The 25,589-nt window shown below is 35.9% G+C and overlaps 1 protein-coding gene across 4 annotated transcripts in view; it reads left to right on the top strand.

Moving 5' to 3' along the window:
• LOC142341531 (uncharacterized) overlaps positions 1-22,732 on the top strand; it is a 114,972-nt gene extending 92,240 nt beyond the window's left edge. For all 4 annotated transcript variants that reach the window (XM_075392532.1, XM_075392531.1, XM_075392533.1 and 1 more), the window contains 5 exons: positions 15,722-16,067; positions 16,320-16,564; positions 16,910-16,986; positions 20,179-20,516; positions 21,529-22,732. In XM_075392532.1, the coding sequence (XP_075248647.1) occupies positions 15,722-16,067; positions 16,320-16,564; positions 16,910-16,986; positions 20,179-20,516; positions 21,529-21,785 (1,263 nt within the window). In that variant the 3' untranslated portion in view covers positions 21,786-22,732. The remainder of the gene's footprint in view (positions 1-15,721; positions 16,068-16,319; positions 16,565-16,909; positions 16,987-20,178; positions 20,517-21,528) is intronic.
• The last annotated feature ends 2,857 nt before the right edge of the window (positions 22,733-25,589 follow it).

Raw genomic sequence — 25,589 nt, 5'->3', positions numbered from 1 at the left:
TTCCAAGATTCTGAGACGAAACTAAACAAACCTGAGTTTGCAACTATCACAATGTCTGCTTTTCTAGACAGTTGTGCTTAGTTATCGTTATGATGTTTGAACAGAATGAGGTGCCTGCATAGTTTAAGTTTGATGAGTGAGTGAGTGTGTTGTGTTGTGTTTGTGGAAAGAGTGACTAGTGCACCGCCCTCCAGTTTGACTAAGCAATCAGTCTGGTCACTAGAGAGAGAGGGTTTGTGTTTGTTCATGTCAATCTACTCAGTTGGCTGAAGACCCACAAAAGATGGGCAACTTTTCACTCCTCTAGCTTTGACTGACACTTCATAGTTTAACATTATTATAACTACTCTATATTAATCTACATACAACTAACTGTTCTTACCTGATGTTCATGATCATGTTAATGTTGGTTGTTAAGATGATGTTTGTAAAGCGATGCATGCATTTCAAATGCATCAATGGTTGCGTTGCAACTTTCCTAACTATTCAGCAGCTTAATTCGATAGATCTACCTGAACCCTCGATTTATGATGTAAGATTCCCCAACTGCAGAAATGATTCAGTAATTATGGAGTTTTAAACATTTATTTCGTATAAAATTCAAGTCACATTATTGAATTATCAACGCTCCTGTCAAAATCAGGTTGATTAAGATTGCTTTCTTCAATTTTTTGGACATTTTCTGTTATAGTCAACAAAACTATATCTCTTAAATTAAAAATTTTGGGGAATATGGTCTCAATATTTTAGTCCAAAGAACGTGGTATGAGAGGGGGCGGGGTGATGAGATAAAGTCCTTTTGTTGGATGAGTCATTTTTTATGCCAGCGTTTTCCAGTTTTTCCTTCGGCAGACAGAATTAGGAATGTTGTTGAGTTGGGAGGAAAGATTATAAATTTAGGGACTTAAAACTAGTTTTAGTTGTTGTGTGAAATATGCCGTGTTGCAACTTTATGACAATTGTGTTGTGTTTGGGAAGGAAAGAGCAGGAAGTTTGATTTGATTGGTAGTGGGAAAACATAAATAGTAGGGGTAAGGTACCCAAAATGAGAGTAGTCTAAACATTGCCAGTACAATCCAGTTATAAAGCAGCTGACAATTTAGATTAATATTGATAACAGCACAGACACATTAATTTGGGAGCAGGAAGCAATACTGGGTCTGAACCGGGTTTAGTGCCCGCCCATTGGGTAAATTGACGCCACGGGGTACCCTAGGGATCTAAGGGCAGCTGCTGCTCCGAGGGCCACTGTCCAAAGTCAAATACAAGTTCAAAATTACAACCTAATCTCTCACTAACTCACAATCACTGCACAGTCTATTGTAAATACCACCCTTGCTTACTTTTGCCAAAATGCCACTTTATTATTAAGATATTAGGGCTACGCCAGACCTTATAAAATATTAAGGTTCTCCTAAGCATTATCAGAGTCCCGCTAATAGGATTTTTATGTCCGTGAGCCGACAAAATGTTTAAATTTTCGTCTCAGGCTTAAGTAAACCCAGACAAAAGTTTTGACATTTATTATTCCATATCGCTTCTCAAATTCTAATGCAATTTTGGCCACTTTCTTGACTACTTCGGTATCAATTTATAGTCCGCTAAGATTGTGCTTGAAACGTTGTGTAGATGGACATTAATGATTTTAATCGCCCCCAAAATCCTGAAAGATAAGGCTGGCCCAGGGAACCCATATCAAGTTGCTCAGTGTCAAGGTCTCCGCTATTTTCAGCATAATTTTGAGCAAACTTATGATGAAAAGACCAAACTTTTAACTTGAAGAAGTTGTGATCAATTTGACAGGTTCGATTGATAGTTGGTCGGTCAACTTTTCGTAGTTTCTCGTTTATTATGATCTCTTTGTTTAGCCTCCAATTAATGTTTGCAGTGCTGACTTCTAACACGTCCGTCAGTTTTAACCATTAAACCTAAATTTAAACCGAGCTGATAGTAGTAGTAGTGAACCTACCGCTTTTCTTCACGCTCAAAGGTATATGAAAAGGGTGAAACAAATTTGTTGAGTTATTTTAAGGAAGAAAGACGTTTGTTGGTTTTACGAAAATTATGATGATAAATGAGTCGTGTCGTGAAACATTCTATTTTTTTTCAAAATCATCGATCTCGAAAAATGCTATTTTTCATTTCGACTTTAGCTAATTTTTATTTTTATCAGAGTCTTCTTAACCATTTTTAAGTTTTCCACAAATAGTTTGCTCAACTTATCTTGAGGTTGGTTGCACAGAAAATCAGGACAAAAATGTATGGTTTTTTGCGATTGCAACTACTCGGTTCATTTGCCTGCTTCAAAGAAAATGCCCACTATTACTACAAATAGCCCAGCCTTTACATCGCTAAATAGGCATTTACAGAATCCATGAAATTTAGCTTGTTGTGAAGATAACCGGCTCATGCAAAAATACTACTGAGGTTCTATGTTTAGGCCGAATTTAATAAACACTGGGGTTCAGTTATAAAATTTTTGGGACTTTTGTCTCGGAATAATGATGAAAATAAGGCAAAAAATTTCATTTGTTTGATCAATCTGTGATTAATTTTCTTTCCTTAAATTCTCCGTACACCTACTTAGCAGAAGATTATTTTGAAAAAAAGTGGGATGAGCTTTGGCTTTTTGACTTTTTATTTATCTTTGTTTTCGAGAAAAACATAACATAGAGTTATTTCGAAAGCAACTGGTGTTCAAAATAAAAAAAGCTAAGAATCGACAGGCAAAAGTTTTTTAAACCATGACTTCTACATTCTGCTGCAATGATCTTTTAAACTATATTATCTCTGTGATCTTTGATGATTAATATGATCAAGTGTTTTTAAGCTTAAAAGTTTAATAGAAGATGCCAATTATTATAATTTCAGAAAAAGTTAAAAGACAACCAGTTTTGAAGTTTTTTTGCATTGAGTTGAATTGAGTAATTCTTGAGAGTTCTTAGACTGTTTATTAACTCTCAGCATTTTACTCGTTGTTGGAGCTCGTAATGTATCCTCACGTCTTTTTCGCGACTCCTGTACACTTCCGACTTCAAAGAGAAAGCTGTCGCCTTTCTTCGTCGTTAAATATTTCTCGGGGATTTCAAATTTGTCGCTCTTAGGAACTGTCCCGGATCCTCTTTGTTGTTGTTTGATATGGCGGATACGTGTTTTCATTTGGGGAATTTAAGGCATTTTAATTGCATATTCTAATCACATCGCTGAGCAACTAAATGTACCTTTTTAAAAAGATCTGAGTTTCTTGAAAGTTCATTATGTTTTTCTTTAGCACAACCCCTTTATCGTCATTTTAGAACTCAAAACGCATCCGGTTTTCTTTTGATTGCTTTGATTGAAATCTTTGTCAAACGTTGGCAACAATAATGTGTTTACAGGAAGGAACTTTATACTTGAACAGAATAAATGACGTTACACGTCCAAATTGTTTAATCAAAATCCTATTAGGTTTGATGTCGCATCTCGGGCTTTCGTTCGACTTCGCAGATTATAAAAACTTCACATGCCTTCTCCATGCATTAGGTGGCTGATAAGTGTATATGGACCCACGTATGCAGGAAATTGATTGCTCCGAGTATAATGAACTTAGAATAGGTATTCCTGTTAGGCATGTAGCTCGCATCTGTTACTCTAGTATGTTTACCAATTTATAGGATTTTGGTTCTTTTTGCGAAAAAAAAAAATTTGACTGTTTTTTAGCGTCAGTATTCAATGTTTTTCTGCAATTATTTTTTGTTATAGAATTGGTCAGTTTCTCTTCAACAGCAGTACTGTTTTTTAGTTTGAGTTTTCTAAAAGGCCTTTCGATTCTGCAACTGTGTATTGTCACAATGTTTGAGATTTTTTACTGCCTGTTGAAGGCATCTAAGTTAAATAAATGACAATGCTTAGAAAGATTGATTTGTCCTTTCTCGAGTTTATCTGGCTTAAATTGGGTTTATCTATTTTGGAAGAAGTTAAACTTGGAATGCTAGTTTTGTCTTTAAGCGATCATGTTCCTTATTCCAAAGGCACAGAGAAGAGAGATCACTCAAGCTCAAAAATTATTCTGAAGCAGAGCGACAAGGATTTTGTTTTGCTGGCTCTTGATTGGGGCAATATTATATTGGGGTGTTGTTGATACATACAGAGTGGGAATAGCTAGGAAGGTAGTGATAATTTATAAGTTAATTCTAGTTATAACAAGTATTGTTTTTATGAGTCAAATCAGGGAGGCAACTAGCAAACACTGACGCTTATCAGTCTAAAACTTTACGACTGCCTCCAGTCATATGGCCTTGCGGTAATGCAGTGGCAATAATGCCACTAAAACTTCCCCTGCCATTGCAGCGCCCTACCCACTTTTAGTAATAACTTAGTTATAAACAAATCCTAGTTTGCCCACACTTTACACTATCACGCCTACTTTGCAGAAACCCAATTTGACCGAAACACGCTTTCCCTCTAGCTCACATCTCAAACATGATCGATTTTACGCATAATAAGCCGTGAACTTCAAAAAATTGACATTGATTCGGGTTATCGAGACTTTCATAAGTTTTTAAATGAATGTTAATTTGAATAATTTCTCTTTTTCTTTCAAAACAGTTAATCTTTACTCTAAGCAGTGTGATCAAATTGTTCTGTAGCTGTGGTATGGGCATAGCAGTGGTGTGACCAGGGTATCGGATATGTTTTGGCCTTGGACAGAATGGGTTAAGACACGGGTGGTTTTAATTTAGCCCGGGTGTCATGTTTTATGGGCAGTTCTGCTCTTGCCTTTCCCTTCCAATCACTCCTTGCATTTAATTCGTGCAATCTCTCTCTCCCTCTCTCCCTCTCTCTCTCTCTCTCTCTCTCTCTCTCTCTCTCTCTCTCTCTCTCTTCCCTGTAAGTGAGCATTGTCCACATATGTGCATGTGTATGTGTAAGTGTTATGTGTAATAACTCAAGTTATAACTAGCTATCTAGTTAGCTATAATAGTTGTGGTGAGTGAGCAGACTGAAGGGGGAAGTGTGGCTGTTTGGGCAGCTGTCCTTCCCAGCCCGCCGCTTATCCCTCCTTCCGTTTCCCCATTCCCTAATCCCCCTCCCATCCTATCCACCCTCTAAACAACACTACCCTTTCTAGTCCATGCTCAAAATTTAGCCGAATGTAGCACACAGCCTAACTGAATTCACAGTGAAACCAGAATCAAGATACTATTTTGTGAGTTCTGCGATTTTTTTGAAATACTTTTTTAAATCCAAAAATGAGACCATTGTATTTGAAGTTTTTTTCTCTAATTGTTAGATTGTCTTTTCTTTCCGCAGCTTATTTTTTCAAATTTTATTTTAACTGCCTGGAGCATGTGTTACGTTCGATAAAATTGATGAAGATTATAATTTGCTGTCATGAAAATGAGATTGAAGTTTTTCTTTTCAATTCTTCTTTTCAACTTTAAACTGATCAAATTGATGCTTTACTGCAAACTTCTCATTCGAAGTCATAAAACTGCTGTAAATCATAATTGATATGTTTGAGTTTGTTCCTTCAATTTTTCATCACTCGCTCATTCTCGGTTGAAAAGACGGCTTTAGAAATAGATTGATCTAGAACCTAAACACAGTGCCAGAGTCTGTTAGGCGTGCATTCTGCCAGTGTGTGCTATGAGAATAGAGGCAAGTGTCTGGTTGTCCCGGTTGATTGGAAGTCAGTGGATCTAATGTTTACGATCAGTTGGGTTCTGGGAGTTGTAGGAATTAAATGAATTGGGCTATTTAACACGTGGGAAAACACTCCATAAAAGCTCCTTCTGGACATACCGCTCACTTACCCAATTGTCAATTCCATATATGCTTCCCAAATTAGCTAGCTGCTCACACATTTTCTAGAACCCACCATTCGCAAATTTTATTTCTTCTAATTATAACTCCTACAATTTATAAAAGTCTCGAAATGAGATAATTTTAGTTTTTTAAAAGTTTTTTGGCCTAAAATTATGAGTAGATAGGTTATGAGAGTATTTTATGGCAAAGAGTGTTGAAATATGACGGTTGTAATAAAGGAGTAATTAAATTATCTTTGTCATGTCAAGTGAGGAAAATAAAAGTGTCCAAAATACTCGAAATCGTGTTGCGTTTTGCTGCAATTTTATCCAATTCAATATCCTCCAATTAAAGTTTAGACTCGTGATGTTTGGTTCTAATTACAGACCTAAACCCGTTCAGTTCACCCCAACATGAAAGGTGTCTTCAACAACTTTGAGCAATGATATGTTAGTGTTTGCTAGTCGTGCTTGTCTTGGAATACTCACTTTCACCTTCTTTTTCTCTCAACTGGAAATGCATGTTTTGAGTCTTTTCCACTTCTTTAGAGTTCTCTAATTGGTATCTTTGTCTTGCTACCGTCTTTTGAAAGTCATACCGATAATGAAATAAGTTTTGAAACAATTGTTTATAACCAAAAATAGTCTTGAAATTCACTATTTACAATCCAACACTTAACTGTTAGTTTCCATCTATACAAGACTCATGGAGAACTGAATGTCGCCCTAACTAATTGCTGGTTGAATTTATCACTAAATGTTTTTGGAGAAACTAGACAGGTGAAGATTAAATAAGACGTGGACAATACGACAATTCAAACGCTAAAACTATTTGTTGATTTAAGACGAGACTACTCCATTTTTGAATGTCCGATTGTTTAATTTTGTTTTTTTTTAACTGGTTAAACTATTTTTTGTGCATTAAGAATTTCGAAAAGTTGAAAAATGCAAAAAACGGTTTCATTTTTGCTTTGGTTTTCTGACAGCTTCTCCGAAGCAGATGTTCAAAATACTGCAAAAGAAGAGTTTGTTTCAACAGTTAGTTCATCTAGTTTTGTGTAGTACTCAAAAGGGGGATGTTGCCGTGCGGTGAGGGTGCTGGGCTGCTGATTCAGCGGGGGCATTAGAGGGCGGGCTTTTTGGGGCTAAAGTGGGCAGTCTGTAAGAGCTGGCGTTAAGGTCTAGACCAATTTGAGAACCAGGTGGTATAAAAGTCAACTTAGCCCGACATCTTAACTGATATAAATCGAGGCGGGTCCTCCAATCCCTTTGAAGCCCAAACAGCGCCAGCGCCCACTTTAGCCCACAGTTGGGGGGGGGGGGGGGAGGGAGGGGGGTGTTGATAGTGGAAGGGTGGTGATTTCTTTCATTTTAGCCGTACTGCGGCAATCAAAATAGATGTGTGCGGCATTTAAAAATCATAGTGAAGGCTAAATGCAAAATATCGGATGGGTTTTAATCTGTTTGCAGCATACTAGAGTGGAAAAGAAAGCATACGGCGGGCTATTTTCGCACCGCTCTTTCCTTGAATTGGGAGTGGGTGTGGGTAAATTTATTAGTTAAGGAGAGGAGCGGGTTAATAAAATAGGTTAGTAAGAGGAGTATAAGAAAGAGAGAAGGGCTATTATGGATGGGCAGCCGTTTGAAATGGGCAAATGGAAATGACACCTCAGCTAATAAAGCGGCACCCGCTCATGATAGAGTAGGGTGATAATAGCAAGAAAAAGAAAGAGGGAGAGAAAGAGAAGAGGAAAGAAAGACAACACAGGGATAATAATCCAACGAACGTGTGAATGAAAGAAGCGAAGAAGTCACGTTTGTGTATGGACGAAAATTGAACAGAGGCAGGAAATTGGTAACTTAATCCCCCCACTTTTCTCAACTGGCCTAATTTTAATGAAAATTGCGCCTCTAAAATATGTGAATTATTGCATCCGTTATGACAAAACTAAAAGTTATCAATAATCTTTTCAAGGGTTTATTTTTAACAAAAATTGGGCGTTTTAGAGCGAGTTTGGGCCTATAAGTTCAGACTATTTCTAAAAGATGATGAAAAATATGAAAATGACTAATTGAGGAAAGACTTCGGAGACTATTTTGGTCACGTGGTACGCAAGAAGTATGAACTGCTGTAGCACACTTGTCTACAAGGATGCTAAAATTGACAATTTCAAAATTAAACTGGCGAGAAAATTTTCTGAAACTGGCGAGAAAGTTGAAGAATTCATTATAATAATTCAGCTATTTTCTTCTGTCATCTAATACGTATATGGTTTGCTGCACTGTGATATCTGAAAAAGAATAAAAGTTGAATAAAATGAGATATTTTGTTTAGAAATAATTGCTTAAATTAATCAAAAATTCAAGATTGTTGTTTGACTGTTGTGTAATTGAAAAACGGTTTTTACTTTAAAAACTTAAAATCCAAAAGTATATTCGGAATTTTGACAAAAAAATATCCGCAGAAGTGAAGTATGCCTATTAAAATCCAAAAGTATATTAATTTTTTTGGAAATATGGCTATTTTATCTCTCTTTCGTTACATAGTTCGATAGACTTAAATAAAAAAAAAACAAAAGTTCGAACAAAAATGCGTTAGTTTTTAAAATTGCTCCAACATTTTTCTTTTTTTTGAAACTTAATGATAGTTCGGCTGATGTTTCTGTCGTCTAATGTGTGTATAGTGTGACGTATTGTGTTGGGTGCAATAGTAGTAATATGGCGTATCGGTGGTATTATAAGTCATAAACGGGAGTGAAGCTAGGCAAGTGGGAGTTAACCTTTTCAATCCTACCTTCGGACTCTGCCTCTCACTTCACTCAACACTTCATCTCATCACACTCTCTTGGCCGATCTGCTCACTTAGCATACATAGGATCGCAACATTGAGCTCTTTCCTCTACGAACATTATAAATTGTTAATTGTTTACATAAAAGTTTGTGAAGAAAGATTTTTTTGTTTCTATCTCATTCGATGGTTTTCATAGACTAGAAAGAGTTAGTGCCTACCATTTTAATAAGCGCATATCGGTTTCAAGCGGCTTTAATGACAAACAATAAATTATATCATATATATATATATATATATATATATATATATATATATATATATATTCGATTCCCGTTTTTACTAAGATAACTTTCATGAAGAAATTGGTCTGATATGTAATTTTGGCATGATTGTTCAAAAAAAATTATAACATGCATTGATTTCTTCGTACCATACTATAATATTTTGTAATGGGGTTATAATACTGTGATGATTACTGTGTTTTTCGTCCAATTGAGCTCTCTTATGTGTGATAGAAGAGAGAGATGATAGTTATTTGGAGTGAAGTACAGCGTTGAGTGAAGTGAAGTGTGGCAATATCACGTTGCTTTGTAGTCGGGAGTAGAACACAACACAACACCACATATCCCTTTCATTCCCTCTCTCTCCCAATATTCTGTGGAAGTGGGGTGGGGTCTGCACCCGTTATTGCCCTTTCTGGCCACTGCAGTGGCAGTATGAGTAGCATTAGCAGTAGGGTAGTGACGGTAGTGTGGCATAGTTACGAGGGGTGGGGGGTTTGGGTGGGTAGGGGTTGGATTCCCTTGGGATCAAGTGTCTGTTTCAGCGTCCCCTGCTCTAATGACTGATGCCGTTCCTAATTAGAATGAACACATTGCTACTATTGCTCACAAACCCCTCCCTCTTCTCTCTCTCTCTCTCTCTCTCTCTTGCCTTCTTTTTCTCTCCCTTTCTATTTCTCCTGTTTTTGGTCTTGGCAGCGTAAGAGCGGCTATTGTGACTACAGCTCTCAACTCTGGTTTTCATATTATATCCTTAAAATCATTTGATGTCCATTTTAAATTGCTCAAATGTTTTTCAGTTTGCGCCGTCCAGTAAAAGTATGCTCGTAGTTTGACAATTTTTTAATTAGTTGATTTAAAATTGTCGAAAAACTTGTCGACAAAAATTTTGTCAGCTGATTTTTTTCGGATTTTTACTGTTTTTGGTAATAAATCTATGTTTCGTGATCAAGTTTATCCGCAATTTGTGACTCATTTCATAAAACTACTTGTTATTCAGAATAGTAGAAATGGTAGTTTAAATAAAGTTGGAAAATGTACCAAAATCTCTTGCAAAATCGGGTGGAGTCAAAAATAGGCTAAAAAAGGATACTATGATGCTGTCTAAAAACTGAAGCATGCTTGAAAACATTAGAGCCTTTTCTCAGTTGTCCTCTGAAGAAATTTGAGAATTGTCCACGCAATATTGAACTGTGCTGCAGACTCAGTGTTGTCAAAATATTAACATATTTTGGATTTAAACATCGCTCAATAGTTTCCGGCACTTTGTAAATAATGCAGGCTTCCTTTTAATTTGCTCCTGCGTTGATGTATAATCTCATCTATTATCCATGACTTGTTTGTGTGTGGGAATGAAACATTTTTTACGCCCATAATGTGAAGAAAACAGTTGCAACTGAATCGTAACTGATATGTCAAAGCAATATGTGTTTGTTCAATTATTGATGGCGAGCAATAAAAAGGTAGCGATGTTTCATGGGAGGAACTTTTCACATGCTTACTCGTTTCAACAATCCTAACTTTGTTCCTCAAGTGATTTCTAGTAATAGCTCAAGTAAATGCCGTTTCATCTCTAACGGATTAATTATCATCTTGAAAAGTTGCTCACGATGTATGCAATTTCTAAAGAAGATCTTCACATGATGGCTTTCATATCCATGTTTCCCCAAATTGTTAACCATACTTGCTTTTTGATGAATAATTTGCATTTGAATAGCGTTTATCATTCTTAGATTTTAATTTTAATGATACTTTTATCTGTCATCTTATGCACTAATCTTCTTTATATTAATCTGAGAAAAGTAGTCTTAAAAATCTTTTATCAGCTGAAAATGAAAAAGTTGTTCACGATACAATTGATAATACAGTTTGAGTTGATTATTTTTTTCATTTAGGCATTTTTTTTCAATAAAGCCTGATAATTTGGTCCCGAAATTGAAAATTCTGATGGAATAGAGTTAATGTGTGTTTTGGAATCAATTTCAAATTGGGAAATCCTTCCGTTCTCTCATGTGATTTGGAAAGTAAACAATTTGTTTACCGATGGCTCCGAGTGTAATCCCATCCTATTGTTACTGTGAGTCTGCCGGATAGGTTGATTGCTACACTTGAGCGCTTTGATCTTCAATGTCTCCCGTACAGACCACTAATGTGAACAGTTTATTGTTCATACTCCTCTTCTTAGATTGCTACATAGATAAATGATGTCTTTTCATAAGATCATTACCCCAATCCCCCCTTACTGCTCGTAAATATTTTTTCACTAGTACGGGATATAAACTAGTACAACTATTTTGCATTTATGTTGTGTAAGAAGCGACTAGCCCTTATTATTTTTTTTACTATTGTTTCATATCATTGTTGATGTGTAAAATAGTAATTATATCAATTATAAATGATAATATTCTGCTAGGGGGAATGGGGGGTTTCGTTTTTAATCTATTCATCATTAGCAAAGCAGTGATAAAAACTTATTAATCAAGTTACTAAAAACTGTGCCCTCGTAACAGACGGATTGTTTCTCGAAGTCTGCAATGAACGACCTCTTTTGTTCAACTCTGCAAAACTGTTCACATTTCTTCTCTTTGTTTTCAGATGCTCTTTTCCATTATGTGATGTCTTGTTTTGACACAAAAGGTCTTTTTTGAGGGTCGTTAGTTATGAGTGATTGAGACATAGGTTATGATGAATAACTAATCTAAGAGAACGTTCTCATTACAATTATTGCCTTGTATTGCAATAGTATCAACAGTAGTTGTATAGTGATTGAAGTAGTTTTGTAGATGCAACTCTGATTTGTATTTGATGTTCACCTTTGTGATTGTAGTGTGTTCTCTTTATGAATGATTGATTTGCTCAATCCTGTTTGTTTTGCTGCTTTTGTTTACTTTTGTTTACCTGCCTTTGTTTACTGGGAGGAGAGGTGTACTACTGTGCGTTTGTCTGTGTTTGTTTGTTTGTCAACCTGACGCGGTTATCCTCTTGTTTATGATCCCAATATCGCCAATCTAATCCCCACTTTCCCCCCAATCTCAGCCAGAAATGAACAGAACCAGGAAAACATTAAAAATCCAATCAATTCCAAATACTCCTCATGCCATTTTTCGCTCATCTAACCTCAACTTTGGCTGCCATTGAAAATTCTGCAAAAATATCAAATCTCAAAACCATCAAATTTTGAAAACATTTTTTTCCTTAAACTTATTTAAGAAACATTTTTCACAAAAAAATCAACAAAGTATGCGCCATCCGAAGAAATGCAATATTTGAACAGGCTTCCAATATTTTTTGTCAAAAATTTGTGTTATTGTTCTGAGTTTTGGTCTTTTTTGTGGTTTCAGACATTTATATCAAAATTGTGGCGTTTCTGGTAAATTTTGTGGTTAATCCTGGGAAAGATTTCCTGCGCTTAAATTGTCATGAAAGATGGGATAGCAATATAATTGTTGCGTAGTCTATAAACAGGCATTAGAATAACATAGTAATGGAATTGTGGTGTGGCTGTGGTATTGAGGAGAGGGGGGGGGGGGGTATTTTAGGAATCGGCATTTTGGGAAGAAAGTGATTAAGCGAGAATAAAGGTAGCGAGAGACTAGTTGTCCCGCCTGTACACAATGACTGCGCTTTGTTTATCCCCCGATGCGAGTGATCCCCAAACAAAACAAACAGACAAACAATGGTAAACAATACTGCATCTTACCTGGTAATCACAACCTGTTTGTCTTCATCATGTTTCAGTTGACAGAAGTTGTTTGTCTGTTTGATTGAAAAACACAACATCACAACACTACACACACATACCAACAACACTAGGCACAACCTCCCCACCAGTCTCTCTTGATCCTCCACTCTCTCAATTCAATACTAACTAACTCTGCTCCTTATTTGTCTATGTTTGTTGTCACAAACAAGCATCTTTTCCTTCCTTTTCTCTCTCTCTCTCTCTCTCTCTCTCTCCATCTCCATAACTGGAATCAATATTGATTAAGTGGCTAATTTTGCATTGTTGGGAACAAGGAAAAGATTATGATGACTGAATTGGGATTTCAGAGAGCGTTTTGTCTATGACGTTATTTTTATATTCCTGGTGCTAGACTGGATTGGTTTTGTGGCAAACATTTCCCAGAATAGACTTTGGAGTTATAACTAAAAGCATTGAATTGTGTTTTAGTAAGTGTTTCAGGAGGAAAAATGTCCACGATTTTTTCAACTCGGAGTTTATGATCATCTATAACTGATGTTTTACTCACTATAATGCTGTATATTAGGTAGAATTGCTTTTCCCATCTCTTGATGGGCCATACCAACCCTTATTCGGGTAGAGATACGAATTAGTTTTTTTCATGAAGATTCATGGAAAGAAAGATTTTGTTCACACGGGAGAAGGGAACAGTTCCAAATTATTGATGTTGATCTCAATTTTTTTGTGATTTAAGTCAGATCATGATTCGAATTGTTTTGCTTCAATCAGATCGAATGAAATGAGAAATAAAATCTAGAGTTGATTTTAAAATTACATAATCCCCATGAAGACAAACATTATTTCGAAGGTCAGCAGCGTAGTATTAATGATTCTAAGGTCTTCGTCTGGAAAAGACATTTTGCGTCAAAATTTATTACCAAAACTTCAAATCACGTGACTTTGAATGCTATACTCCATTAACAACAGCTAGTAATAAATACATAGAACGGGGAGGAGGGGGTTAAGGGAGGCATGATAAGTCAGTGACAAATTTGATAGCCAAAGTGTCATTTGCAGATAGAAATGAGATTGTTTGAAGTTCAGAAGACACAAACCAATTCAGCAGCAGTAAATCACACACAGCTGCAGAATTGAAATAAAGTGGCATTTAAGATTAGAAACCTATCTTTCTTAGGTTATATTGTTATTTCAAAACTCTGATTTCATGTAAAAGCTTTTTCTCTTGATATTAGCTCAACAAACATAACCTACATAATTGTTAAGGCTTTCATGGTTGGGTTGGGGGATCATAATGTGATGAGGCTATACTGGAAATTTTTTTGTGAAATGTTTTTTTTTCAAAAAAATGTTATTTTTTTGCTTGCTTTCGCAAAAATACCCTTTCCAAGTCATTATTTAGCGGAACAATAGGATTTATTTTCAAAACGATTTTTCCATGACCGCATTAGGAAACTTTCCATGTATCACATTCCATGTATTTTGATCATTCAGTTTTCGAGAGAAATGTGAAAAATTCAGCATGGAATTATTTTTTTTTGTAAAATTACTCATCAAAATGTGAAACTTTGTTTGGTCTAGTCAAAGAAGTTGTCATAGTTGTTTTTTGTGGCGCCTGTTGAATATACAATTAAACTGTTCTTGTAACTCCACTTTTGAGTCCATTATTTTCACTTCCTTTCACAGAAATTCAGAAATGGTCATGAATATTCAGCGAGTGGTAATTTAATTTAACTGATGGACAGCCCAGTGTGTATTAGCATTGTTTATCACCATTGTGGAATTATAAACAGCCACAACAACCATTACTTATTTATCCATTCAGCAAATAACAACAATAAAGACAGTTAATGACTGTTTGAAGGGCCATTACCGCTAAATGGTGGGGGGCTGAATATGAATTTTAAAGTAGAATTATCCTTTTCAAAACAACTCTCATATCTGTCGCGTATTTTGTAAAACATCTTTTAAAAACTCTCTAATTCAAAGTTATTATCTTAATGCTCATTTCACATTCATAATAGACCTCTTTTCACGTGTGTCTTGACTAATTGTGAACAGATATGAAAAGAGAAACTTTTCATCAACTTTTCTAGTCAGATGTTTGCCTAAGTTATGCGAGGCTTCTGTCCCATTTCCAATGTTTTTGATGTTCATAAATGTCATACTTAAAGCGGCAAACTTCTTAAGATTCAACCTTTTTCATCTTCAAACAATTATCCTACTAAACTTGAATCCAAGTACACTAATTTGTGTCAGTCTAACTCGCTATATGAGCTTCATTTTTGCCATATGACCACCACAGTGCTATATACGTGTTGTTTTTGTTCAGAAAAACAACAGATCGAAAACTGTGCTTTGTCTAACAATGTAAAAATGTCAACCGGCCGAATTTTCAGCTGTCCAAATTATTGTAAATTTCTCAAGCAGACTATAAATACTTTGGCTGTTCCATGTTTTATGGGGTTAGACACTTAGTTGCCGTGCAGTAAATATGTAACATGTTTTGTTTAGTGTTAAGATGGAGTTGAAACGTGCTTTATGTCAATTAATAATTAAAACCAAAGTCATTATTGTGAAAGCTGAAAGTTTCAGTAATATATCTCAATTTAATCACCTTTTATGCTTTATAGCTATGATTGCAACCAGCTGTAAAGTCAAACATGTTTATGTTATTGTATTGGTGATGTTCTTTTTCTGATAAGTTATACAACATAACTTACTGATCATTAAGTTTAAGTATTTTAAACATCTATGCTAGCTATGAATTTGATCAGGTTTTCACCAATAGTTATTATGAAATTAGAGCAAGGTATCTCTTATTTGATATCAATCAAAAAAAGGTTGTTGAATTCCTCGAAAAGCCGTTCAAAGTCGGCATTTATTTATTCGCTTCAGCGAAACTTTTGTAAATGGTAGATTCTTCTTTCTAGCTTTCAATAAAGTATGTCGCTTTAAAACAAAACAAATGAAACAGATATTACGAAAAACAGCCGAGGGGAGAAATCAATGGCTCAGTTATTGCAAAATTATTACTTTTTTTTTAAAAAAAAGAAAAAAAAATCATGACGTGAAAGAGTTGAAAAGTGACCCATTTTTATTGGTTCCTTTTCAAAACATGAAATGTTTGTTGGATTCAGTTGAGACAATTTATCTGTTTTAGTTGCAACTCAACTGCGGGGGTCCAGTTGTCAATGTCTCGCATCCAAATGCCGCCTTATCCGCTGTGGTCACCCCGGGTGCAGGGGGCGCCCCCGGTCCACACCACTCGAATGCACCCCCTAATGGTCACAACACTGCCGCTGCTGCATCTTCGGCTGCCGCCGCCGCCTCCATGCACGCCGCCCTCTACCCTCAACTTTCCATGTTTCCCGGAATGGCTGCTGCAGCGGCCGCCGCATCCACCTTTCCAGGGTACCACTCGCCCCAGGGTCATGCACCCCCTGGCACACCCCACGGGGGGCCACACTCACACGGGGCGCTACATAACGGTGCAGCAATGCTTTCAGGTAAGTTTATCATTGCTACCAAAGATAATGTATTGAACTCTCAATCAATCAATCATTTTGCCTTGAGGTGATTTCTAATGCTAATGTGGTATTTTAAATACAAGCAAAATTGACATCCTATTATGCTATTTACAACCTAATCTCATGGAAACCGGTTTCTAGGAAGCGTCAAATTTAAGGCAAAATTCTCCTAAATTCATTTTTAATCTATGAGACTTCATTGATGAGGTCACGGTTTTATCTGTTATATAGGGTCCACTCCCATATCGCAAGTGGGTCTGCAACATCCGGGGGGTGTGAACGGGGGAGGTCCCCCGGGTGTCTCACCCCTGCACCACCATGCACACCCCGGCCACCCACACCACCCCCACCACCTGCTGGGACCACACGGGGGCCACGAGCTTAACCCCGACGGCTCCTTCAAAAAGACAAAAAGGGGCGTCCTGCCCAAACACGCAACCCAGATCATGCGTCAATGGCTTTTTCAACATATTGTCGTGAGTTGTTTTCTTGCTCGCTGATTGTTGCTTTAACATTTTGTCTTTGTGTCTCCTGTAGATGATGATATCAATGCAACGATGATTCCGTGCTATTGTTTTTAAATTTTGTTTTTGAGCTGAACACCTGAAAGTTTTATTTATCCCAACTTCAAAATTCAACCGATGACGTGACTGAACTTGTTTGTTATCGCTGAAAATCTGGTTAAAGAAAACTATGTCAATTTGTATAAATATGCTGTAGTTCCCAGACGCAAGCTTTTTTATATGACTATAAAGATTTTTGTGGATAACGTGTTCATGTGCGTGAGTGTGATTGTAAGTATATTTGTGTTTGTGTTTCAGCACCCATATCCGACAGAAGACGAGAAACGTCAAATAGCAGTGCAGACGAACCTCACACTTCTTCAGGTCAACAACTGGTAAGCACACTTTGCTCACACCTAATCTCCTTTTTTTCACCACCTTCACTTGCTCTCGCCAAATCAGACCAATGATTTAAATCAGAAAACGACAATTGTATTGTAGTGAGGGAGAACTAGCAAAGAACTTCTAGATTATTACCAATTGACCATTTTTATATATAGTCAAAGAAGATGTCTGCTTTCGATTTTTATAGCAAACTTTATATTGATCAGAAAACTACAGAATTCATTCTTCTTTTAAATACCTGACACAAATTAATCTCCAATTTGGTGTCAAGACATCCATCCTAAAATGGCAGTAAGTTTTTGTGGGTACATTTGTAGCTGAAAACTTTAAAGGAATTATTGCATTTGGTACACTTTTCCCCAAAACTGTTCCAAGACAAGGTCACGTTCGCGTGTTTATAGACTTTATGAAAAGTGGCGTGACAAAAGCGACGTTGCGTCGCCTGATTGTGTTACAATCACCAACTTGTGACTTGGTATGTCGCTCATTAGGGTTCTGAAAAGACCATAAAAGTGTCTCATTTCTGTAATACGTGAATTTATGGGCTCCCCTCCGACCATAAAGCCTCCTGAAATGTCCCCTATCTCTTTTGTTATAACTAGTGCTAACTATCACTTGTTTTCACTTGATATTATTCCCCTTATTGCTCGGCTGTACGTGATCAAAATTCACATCAGGGCCGCCAAATTTGCATATTTGGGCCTCAATTTTTTAATTCCGCCTACTTGGCCAACATTTTCTATCTCTCAAAGCCTCTTCTTCGGCGCTAATTCACCCCAATTGACGCCTTGGCCGATTTCACACTTGAGCTTGATCGTAAACAACAAACCGCCCTTATCACCCTCCCCCCCCCCCGCCCTATACATGCAAACACACACCCAAGAAAAAGAACGTAGGCCAGTTTAGCAGAATTTTATTTTGACTTCTCTGATCCGTTTGCTAAGGACTTTTCTTACTGAGAGTAGTAAGAAATTTTTGCAAGTTTTAAATTGCAGTCAAATTATGGCAATTTTCAAGTTGAGGGGAGTTTTATCATAAAACGTAGGAAAAAGTTCTCATTTTTAAAATTCATATCAAACTTTTTTCAAGAATTTTTTCGTTTATCAAGAAATTTTTTGTTTTAAATTTAAAACAATAAATTTAATTAAAAAAAATTTCGTTGTTTATCAAATGCTTGTTTTGAGCCGCGATTCTTGTATTGAATACGTTTTACTTTGTCCATACTGAGCACTTTTTCAGTCTAGCTGTAACCTGATAAACCGTCGCTTTCGTTCTGGGAACTTTTCGTTTTAGTAAGCAAGTAAGTGACTACTATAAAAGGTAGCACCTGTGAGGGGGAAGTTAAATTGAATTTTATTGCGTCAAAACCAACAAAAACCTCGTTTCGCTTTTATAATGCCTAAAGCTCTGCTAATGTAACTTAAGTAGTGCGCCTTTGTTGAAATGGATCGAGTGAAAAAAGGTGCGTTTTTGGCGCAAGAGCAATTGTGAAATGAATTAATTATGAGCCTATTTCTATTCAGCCACACGTGAACATCTGTCCATCGTTTTTATGTACAGCGTCTTTTCATAAATTCGAGCTGAGAAATTGTGTACTCTCTCCCGTTCGCGGAGAAACTCCCCGTTAATATTTAATATCCACTGAAAGAAATACGGCGAGAGAGCGCGAAATTCAGGATTTATAACAGCTACACTGCTTACTTTTCAAAACTACTCTACAGCCCCTCGGGGGGGGGGGGGGGGGGGACGTGGTTAGGTGTTATATGGTGTGAGTGCGTACGCATAAAAGCCTTAATATAAATTCGCACAATTGAGTTTAAAAGAATGAAAGATAAAAGAGACTTGGGGATAATCTGGGAAAATGTAGCGTTTTTGAGTAGCACTTTTTGTGTGTTTTTGGGGGCGGTTGTTTTTAATACTTTCTGGCACAAAACTCCCCTCTCTCCATCCAACCTATCTGCTCAAATGCGGCTTACTTGCCAACTCAAATTCCAAATTAATACTTTAACAGAATTACACAAAAGGCAGCAGCACGAGTGAGAGAAAGAAAGAATGAAAAAGAAATAAATAAAAATATTGATCCAGACAAAAACCAAAAATGTAGAAAAACGCTCTTTTAAAAAACAAAAAAAACCTTTTTCACATGCGTCATTGCTTTACACTTTCATATATTGGATGTTTGTATAAATATTGGCTAGTTTTTAAAGCCAGCCCAATTTCAAATTTGTCATGTTTTTGTTTTTGCAAGTGTAAATTTGGTCAATTTAAAACAATTTTCCAATCCTAATTCAATCCAATACAGTTTTTATTCAAGTCTTGGAGAATGTTGATAAAGCGTGATAAAAATACACAAAACACGAGACGCAAACTTGTTTTGCTTCAATCAAAAATTGATAAAAATTTAATTTAAAAACTGAACAAAATGTCAATCACGGAAAGACATGAAAAAACATATATATGAAAAGAGATTAAGCAAAAGGAATTTTTGATAAATGCCGACAGAAAACAGTTGTTGGAATAATTTGCTTTGAATTTTAATGACGACGATGCTGATAAAGTTTTTCTGGAATTTCAGACAAATTTTATCTTGAAACTTGATTTTGACATTTTTGTGAGCTTTTTTATCTCTCTTTCTGGGTCTCAATTGTCAGAGAATGACAAATGAAAGAGATTTAATTAATCGTTGTGTGCTCATATGTAGCGCCAGTATATTGATTGCTTTCATCGATATTGCTGTCTTTTGAAACTGTTAATTCTAAAAAATTGTATCTCGATAATTTGATTGCTCCAAGTTTTTATTTAGATAATTGACGTTTGGGAGAGCTTGCTTGCAAAATTACAAATTTCTCCTGATATTGATAAGAACCTTATCGGGGATTTAACTCTTCGAGTTTTTTGGGCTTTTTAGCTCAAGATTTTTTAGTATTATGATGAGTTTCTAATATGCAATCATATTTCTACAATATGCTTTTAGCCAATTTTTAAGTCTGCGATAATTTGCTTAGGTTTGAACAAATTCCTGAAAGAAGCAAAAACAAATTGTAAAACCAAGTCACGTTGAATTTTTTAAATCAGCGCCTGTCCCGACCTGATTTCCTTGTTAGTTAAACTAATTTTAAGGTTTTTTTAATTGTGCCATCATTCTGTTTTGAGTTTGTAATTTAAAAATATTGTTTTGACAGGTTTATCAATGCTCGGCGGAGAATACTGCAGCCGATGTTAGAAGCCTCAAACCCAGAGAGTGTGAGCAAAAGTAAAAAGAACAAAAACAACCGACCCACAGCCGTGAACAGGTTCTGGCCAGACAATTTAGCCCAGGGTCAAATCACCAACAACTTCAAGAGCAGCAACAGTGACGACTGCGAATCACCCCCGCCCGGAGGACAACACGTGAACAGTTCGGGGGGTGAGGGGGGAAACTCGACCAATAATAACAACGTTAGCCCGTCCAATCGCAGCGGCAGTACACCACAAGACGGCATGCTTTTAAATGGAAGTCGCGAAAACGCAATGAATAACTGTAAGTTGTTAATAGATACGATCTTTTCAATAGAAAAAAAATTTTTCAAAAAAGTTGATTTAAAATGCAACCATTTAGTTGCTCCTCAGAAGGCATTTATTGCTGCTGAGTGAATTTTTATCAGCTGACTTTTGCTTAGTCATCGATCTCAAAAGTGATAAAAAACTGAAAATATTGAACTAGAGCATTGAATACTGGGCAATAGCATTTCTGTTCGGACCGGGGATTGAACCCTAATTCACCTTTAATAAACCAATGTCTCAGAATCACAATTTGAGTAATTAATATTGTGAATCTTGTGTTCTGACCCAACATTTGTGTTAACCATCAAATTTTATTCCCCTGAAATCTGGAAAATTGTTTAGATGAGTTTGAAATAAGGATTGAACGTAATCGGTTATTCAATCTATGAAAGGTAACAATCAAAAATATACCTCTAAATGTCTGCTGAAAAGTTACTGAGAATTATAATGATTACTATTTCATCTTTCTGAAATCTTGAGAAGCTGACGCTTAAAGATTGTTCAGCTTATTCACTCAAAATGCTTTCTTGAACTGCTGTTACTGATTCATTTCTGCACTAACAAACGCAAGTTTAGAAATGTTCAAAAAATGAAGCTGAGGGGGGGGGGGGGATTGGAGGCAGGACAGGGAGGCTGCAGAGGTGAATCTCTTAACACTGGTTCACCTAATCTTCAGAATTTCCGAACAGCTTTCTAATCTTGGTTTCTTGAAGCGTGAGTAACACTACGGAAACTGTTTTGTCCTCACTTCGTTAGAAAGAGCATGGTCGTCTATCAATGATATATATTACTAAACCCTGATTAGGGTTTATATTAATTGCAATGACAAGTTCTATTCTCTGATTATTGGGCTCCGAAAGCAACAATTAAGGTAAAAACCCGAATTAGTTTATTCACGCTAACTTATGAAAACAAAACTAAGTTCACGAAGTAAGAAAAAAGTTTTCATGATTGGGGGTTTGAGTGAAAGTGTGATCTGTTTGTTCCAGTGCAATTACTCAACTCGCCGAGTGCTCTTTCGGACTGCAGTGATGACCGGTCCAGTAACGAAGTTGGAATGTCCCCACCCACGGTCGGGGTCCTAAACGGAGGCCCAGTAGTCCAATCAACAGGTGGCGTTGTCGCGGGGGGTGGGGGAGGCGGAGGGGGATCTTTTCTCACTAACGGTTACGACGCCTACTCTAATTCCTCTGCCAGCCAATCACAGGCAGCCTCACTATTTGCTGCACAAACTTCAGCAATCTGATTGGCCAATGTCAGCATTACGTCATTCAAATTTTTGCAATTTAACCAATCAAATTTGAGATGACGTCACTATTACAGAATTATTATCCAATCACAATGCTCCTCTCTTCTCGTGCCTCAATGCTCGCTTCTGATTGGCTAACGGTATCTGCCAATCACAATGAAGTGACCGGACGCGGGATCAGATTGGTTCTTCGAAGCAGGGTACTTATCAAAACGGGGTCCACATGATTCAATCGTTCCACACCTGGGGTGACGAACGAAATAAACAAACAAATAAACAAACATCAATAGAAAAATACGAACAATCGGTATCAGATCGAAATAGACAGGGTATTTACGAACAGTGTCTGAATAAAACTCTATATATGAAAACTTATTTGGCTTTGCGAATATTCCCCCCTCCGTAATTATTAAAAACTCATTGACAAAACTTAGTCCTTAATATTGCTCCTAGGAAAGATAGTTAATATTAAAAATAATAACAATTCGACCACTATTCTAGTTTACGGGGCTTTACAAACTTGTTTTGACTGAAATTTATTTTTGGTTTATCTGTTGAAATGAAATTGTTATATCGTGTCTTTCAGTATATAGGTCAAATTAATTTTCCATAAGACGTTGCTATAGATTTAGTGTCAGTTTACCATTGTTAGTAAAGAGCGGTTGCTTTCTCATTGTTACTTTTCTCTCCCTCAGAATTGAGCATAAAGAGATTATGATTATTAATTAGTACTATTTATTATAACTATTATTAATATTATTACATTACTAAGAAGTGTCTCAATAACTTCAGGGTGTATTTTTGTTTGTTCTATCTTATTCGATGTTGTTCTATTTTCTCAATGTTATTCTGATGACGTAACTGTTGTCACTTCTCAAACGACAGTCTTAATTATCGCAGCTCATTTCATTCCGCCTAATTTGTCCAGATTAATCTAGAATGTTCTAGGGACTTAATGACTATAATTATGATCATAAACCAAGTTCTGGATTCTGTAGGAATGAAATTAAATATGCAAATATTCGATTATCTTCTCTGAAAGCTTTGTAATTTTCATGAATTTTCAATGGAAATTTATCTATTTCTAATCCACCTTTTCAATATATGGCAACAATAAACAAGAAAACTCAGAATATGTCCACATTTCACCTGGGCTACGAAAATGAAGAACTTGGTTGGAAAAGATGGCGTTGATTTCTTTAGCTTCAATTCTGGAAGACTCTCCCCCCCCCCCCCCCCCGGTTCTAAAAAAATATTGTGACCGAATGACTGTGAATTGAGGACAGACAGCGTAAATTGTTTTACTTCTTAAAATTTTCATTTTTCTGTAGAACAGTTCATAAAAAATTAGCTAACGGAACTTTTTGAGCACTTGAAAATCTGATCACGAGTGCAGGTCACCACAACAGGAAACTTTAGCTCGTCAATTAAATGAAGAAGCTTTCAAACATAGGACATAGGAAAAAATCTTCAAAAATTCAGACATGTTTCCTAAACAAGCCTGCCAGCGTTCGTCTGTGCTCCCATAGACTGAATCGTTATGGTTCCGACCCACTTTAGTGGGGGAGGAACTATGTAGTCAAACGGGTTTTTTTGTTCAGTCAATTTTCGCCGAGCGGTATATCGTTGCGAGTGGTAACTAAAAAGCCCGTTTAGCGTAGAATATATAAAAAGATTTTTTAAATTTCGTTTTTTAGTTATCGAGGTTAAAGTTTCTGCAAGCATTGTTCACAATTTTTGTTATTGTTTACATTCTCTCGATTTTTAAGCAACTTTTTCGACAATTTTGCTACTAAATATGTTGAAATTGGCAGAGAATGTTGGAAACGGTAAAGTTAGTTTCAAGAATAAAAAGTGTTGTTGAAATATTTGGTTTAATTTGTTGGCTGAAATTTTTCAAAAATCAGGTTTTTTTCAGAACTGGCATAAAGTAAACTTCGTTAGGCCACATTATTTCAATTCGCCGGACTATTACATCTATAAACTGCTAAAAACAATCTTTTTTACTCCATAAATCCATAAAGGCTAGTTCAACTTGTGCAAACTTTGAAAGTGTTCTTGAAATAAAATTCTGTCGGTTTTTTTGTAAATTAACTCTATAATGATGCAGAATTCTTTCACTTTTGATATATCGAATTTTTTGTCAAATGATCCATATCCATAAGATTCGGAACAATTACGTGTTCTTAATGTACGAACAGCAAAAACAAAGTTGTATGAGTCTGATCATTGTTTATAAAATTAAAAAAATCGTGTTGTAATCAGTCGACAACTTCTTTGAAAAGTTGCCGTTTTTGCGTTATATACAGAAGAGAAAATTTCCAGTCAAGGCCTACTAATGACACATTGACTTTAAAGAGTTTCAGATAACATATCTAGTGTTTTAGTCGAAAACCTATGGTCACTTTGACTTTTAAAATAGCATATTTTTTTAAAAAAATGAATTATTGAGATTTGCGGCTTATTTTTTTTTGGTCAACTTGTAGCTTAAGGCAAGCAAAGACTGGTCACATTGTCTTTCTAATGGGATAAAACTTAGTATTAATATATCTTTTGCGGTTCAGGTAATGGTTTCTCTGGTTTAATGCTACGAGCTCTAAATCTAAAAGTTTTGTTTGGACATTTATCAATTTTTGAGATCTATATCGATTTTCAGTGAATAGAAAATATTTTCAACTGCTTCGACACAATCTCCTAGCAGAATTAATTGGAAATTATTTTCGTCTTTTTTATTGTTCATTTTGTAGTTGTATGATAAAATTTGGATTATTTAAGGTCTTAGCAGCTTCTTTTGTATGAACAGGAAAACTTTTTTTGAGTTTCAGGCGACACCTTCTGTTTTTTTATTTGACTTTTATCTGACTTTTATTTCAAATGTGTGAAAAAATATAGACATTATTTAAAATTTGCTCATTGCTGCTCTTTTTTTTTTACTTGTTACCTAATCTCAATATTTACAGGTCAGCTATTATTTTGTTCGCGTTGAAAAAAACACAGTCGAATGAAAGCAATGTTTTGATTTCTTTGCTTATTGTCTCAACGTCTTCGTCATCGTTTTTTACAAAAATTTAATATAAGATATATTTTTGTCAGTATTTGTTGTTCTTTTTGTAGACGTGTGACATATTCTGAGAAGCGCAACGTCAGATTTCATTGTATGTTGAAAAAACACTTATTCAGTGTTTTCTGTTGATAGTTTTTCTTTTCGTGAAGGTGAAACTAATTTTTTTCAAAAAAAAAACGTTTTCTTCATTTTTCCGTTTTTGTACTTTTTTGTAATGCTTGTTACCAAGTGTCGTTTTTCTGTAGTCGCGTATACCATTATCGGTCCTCAATAGATATGAAATAGCTATACTTTATTTTTTACATATTAGATTATGGTTTCATCGGCTTCGACACCGCTTAATTCAGTTTGAACGAACCTTAGCATATTGCCTTAACTTATTTTTTCTACTTTTTCTTTTCTGTCTTTTTTATTAGTACTTGTTACCTAGTGTCATTATTCAGAGGTCACATATCTCATTATTGTTGTTCTTAAAATGCGAAATTAAAAAAAATTGTTAAGGGATTAAATTATGGTTTTTACGGCTTCGACACCGTTTTCCTGCAAAATATAGTGGAAATCTCGTTTTTCGTCTGAATTTGTCCCCTAATTTTGTACGCGTACAACTGATTTTAGTTAGAAGAACTTTTTTATTCATAAACTATAAATTTTTGAACAATATCTGAATTTTTTTAAAAGTTTTCTGTTGCCTCCTCCTTTTTGTAGACAATGAAGCCAAAAATGTGGTTGAGCGGGGT

Source organism: Convolutriloba macropyga, chromosome 6 (genome assembly GCF_964194025.1).
Source record: "Convolutriloba macropyga chromosome 6, txConMacr16.3, whole genome shotgun sequence".
Taxonomy (NCBI): domain Eukaryota; kingdom Metazoa; phylum Xenacoelomorpha; order Acoela; family Convolutidae; genus Convolutriloba; species Convolutriloba macropyga.
This window is presented reverse-complemented; position numbering and strand designations above follow the sequence as displayed.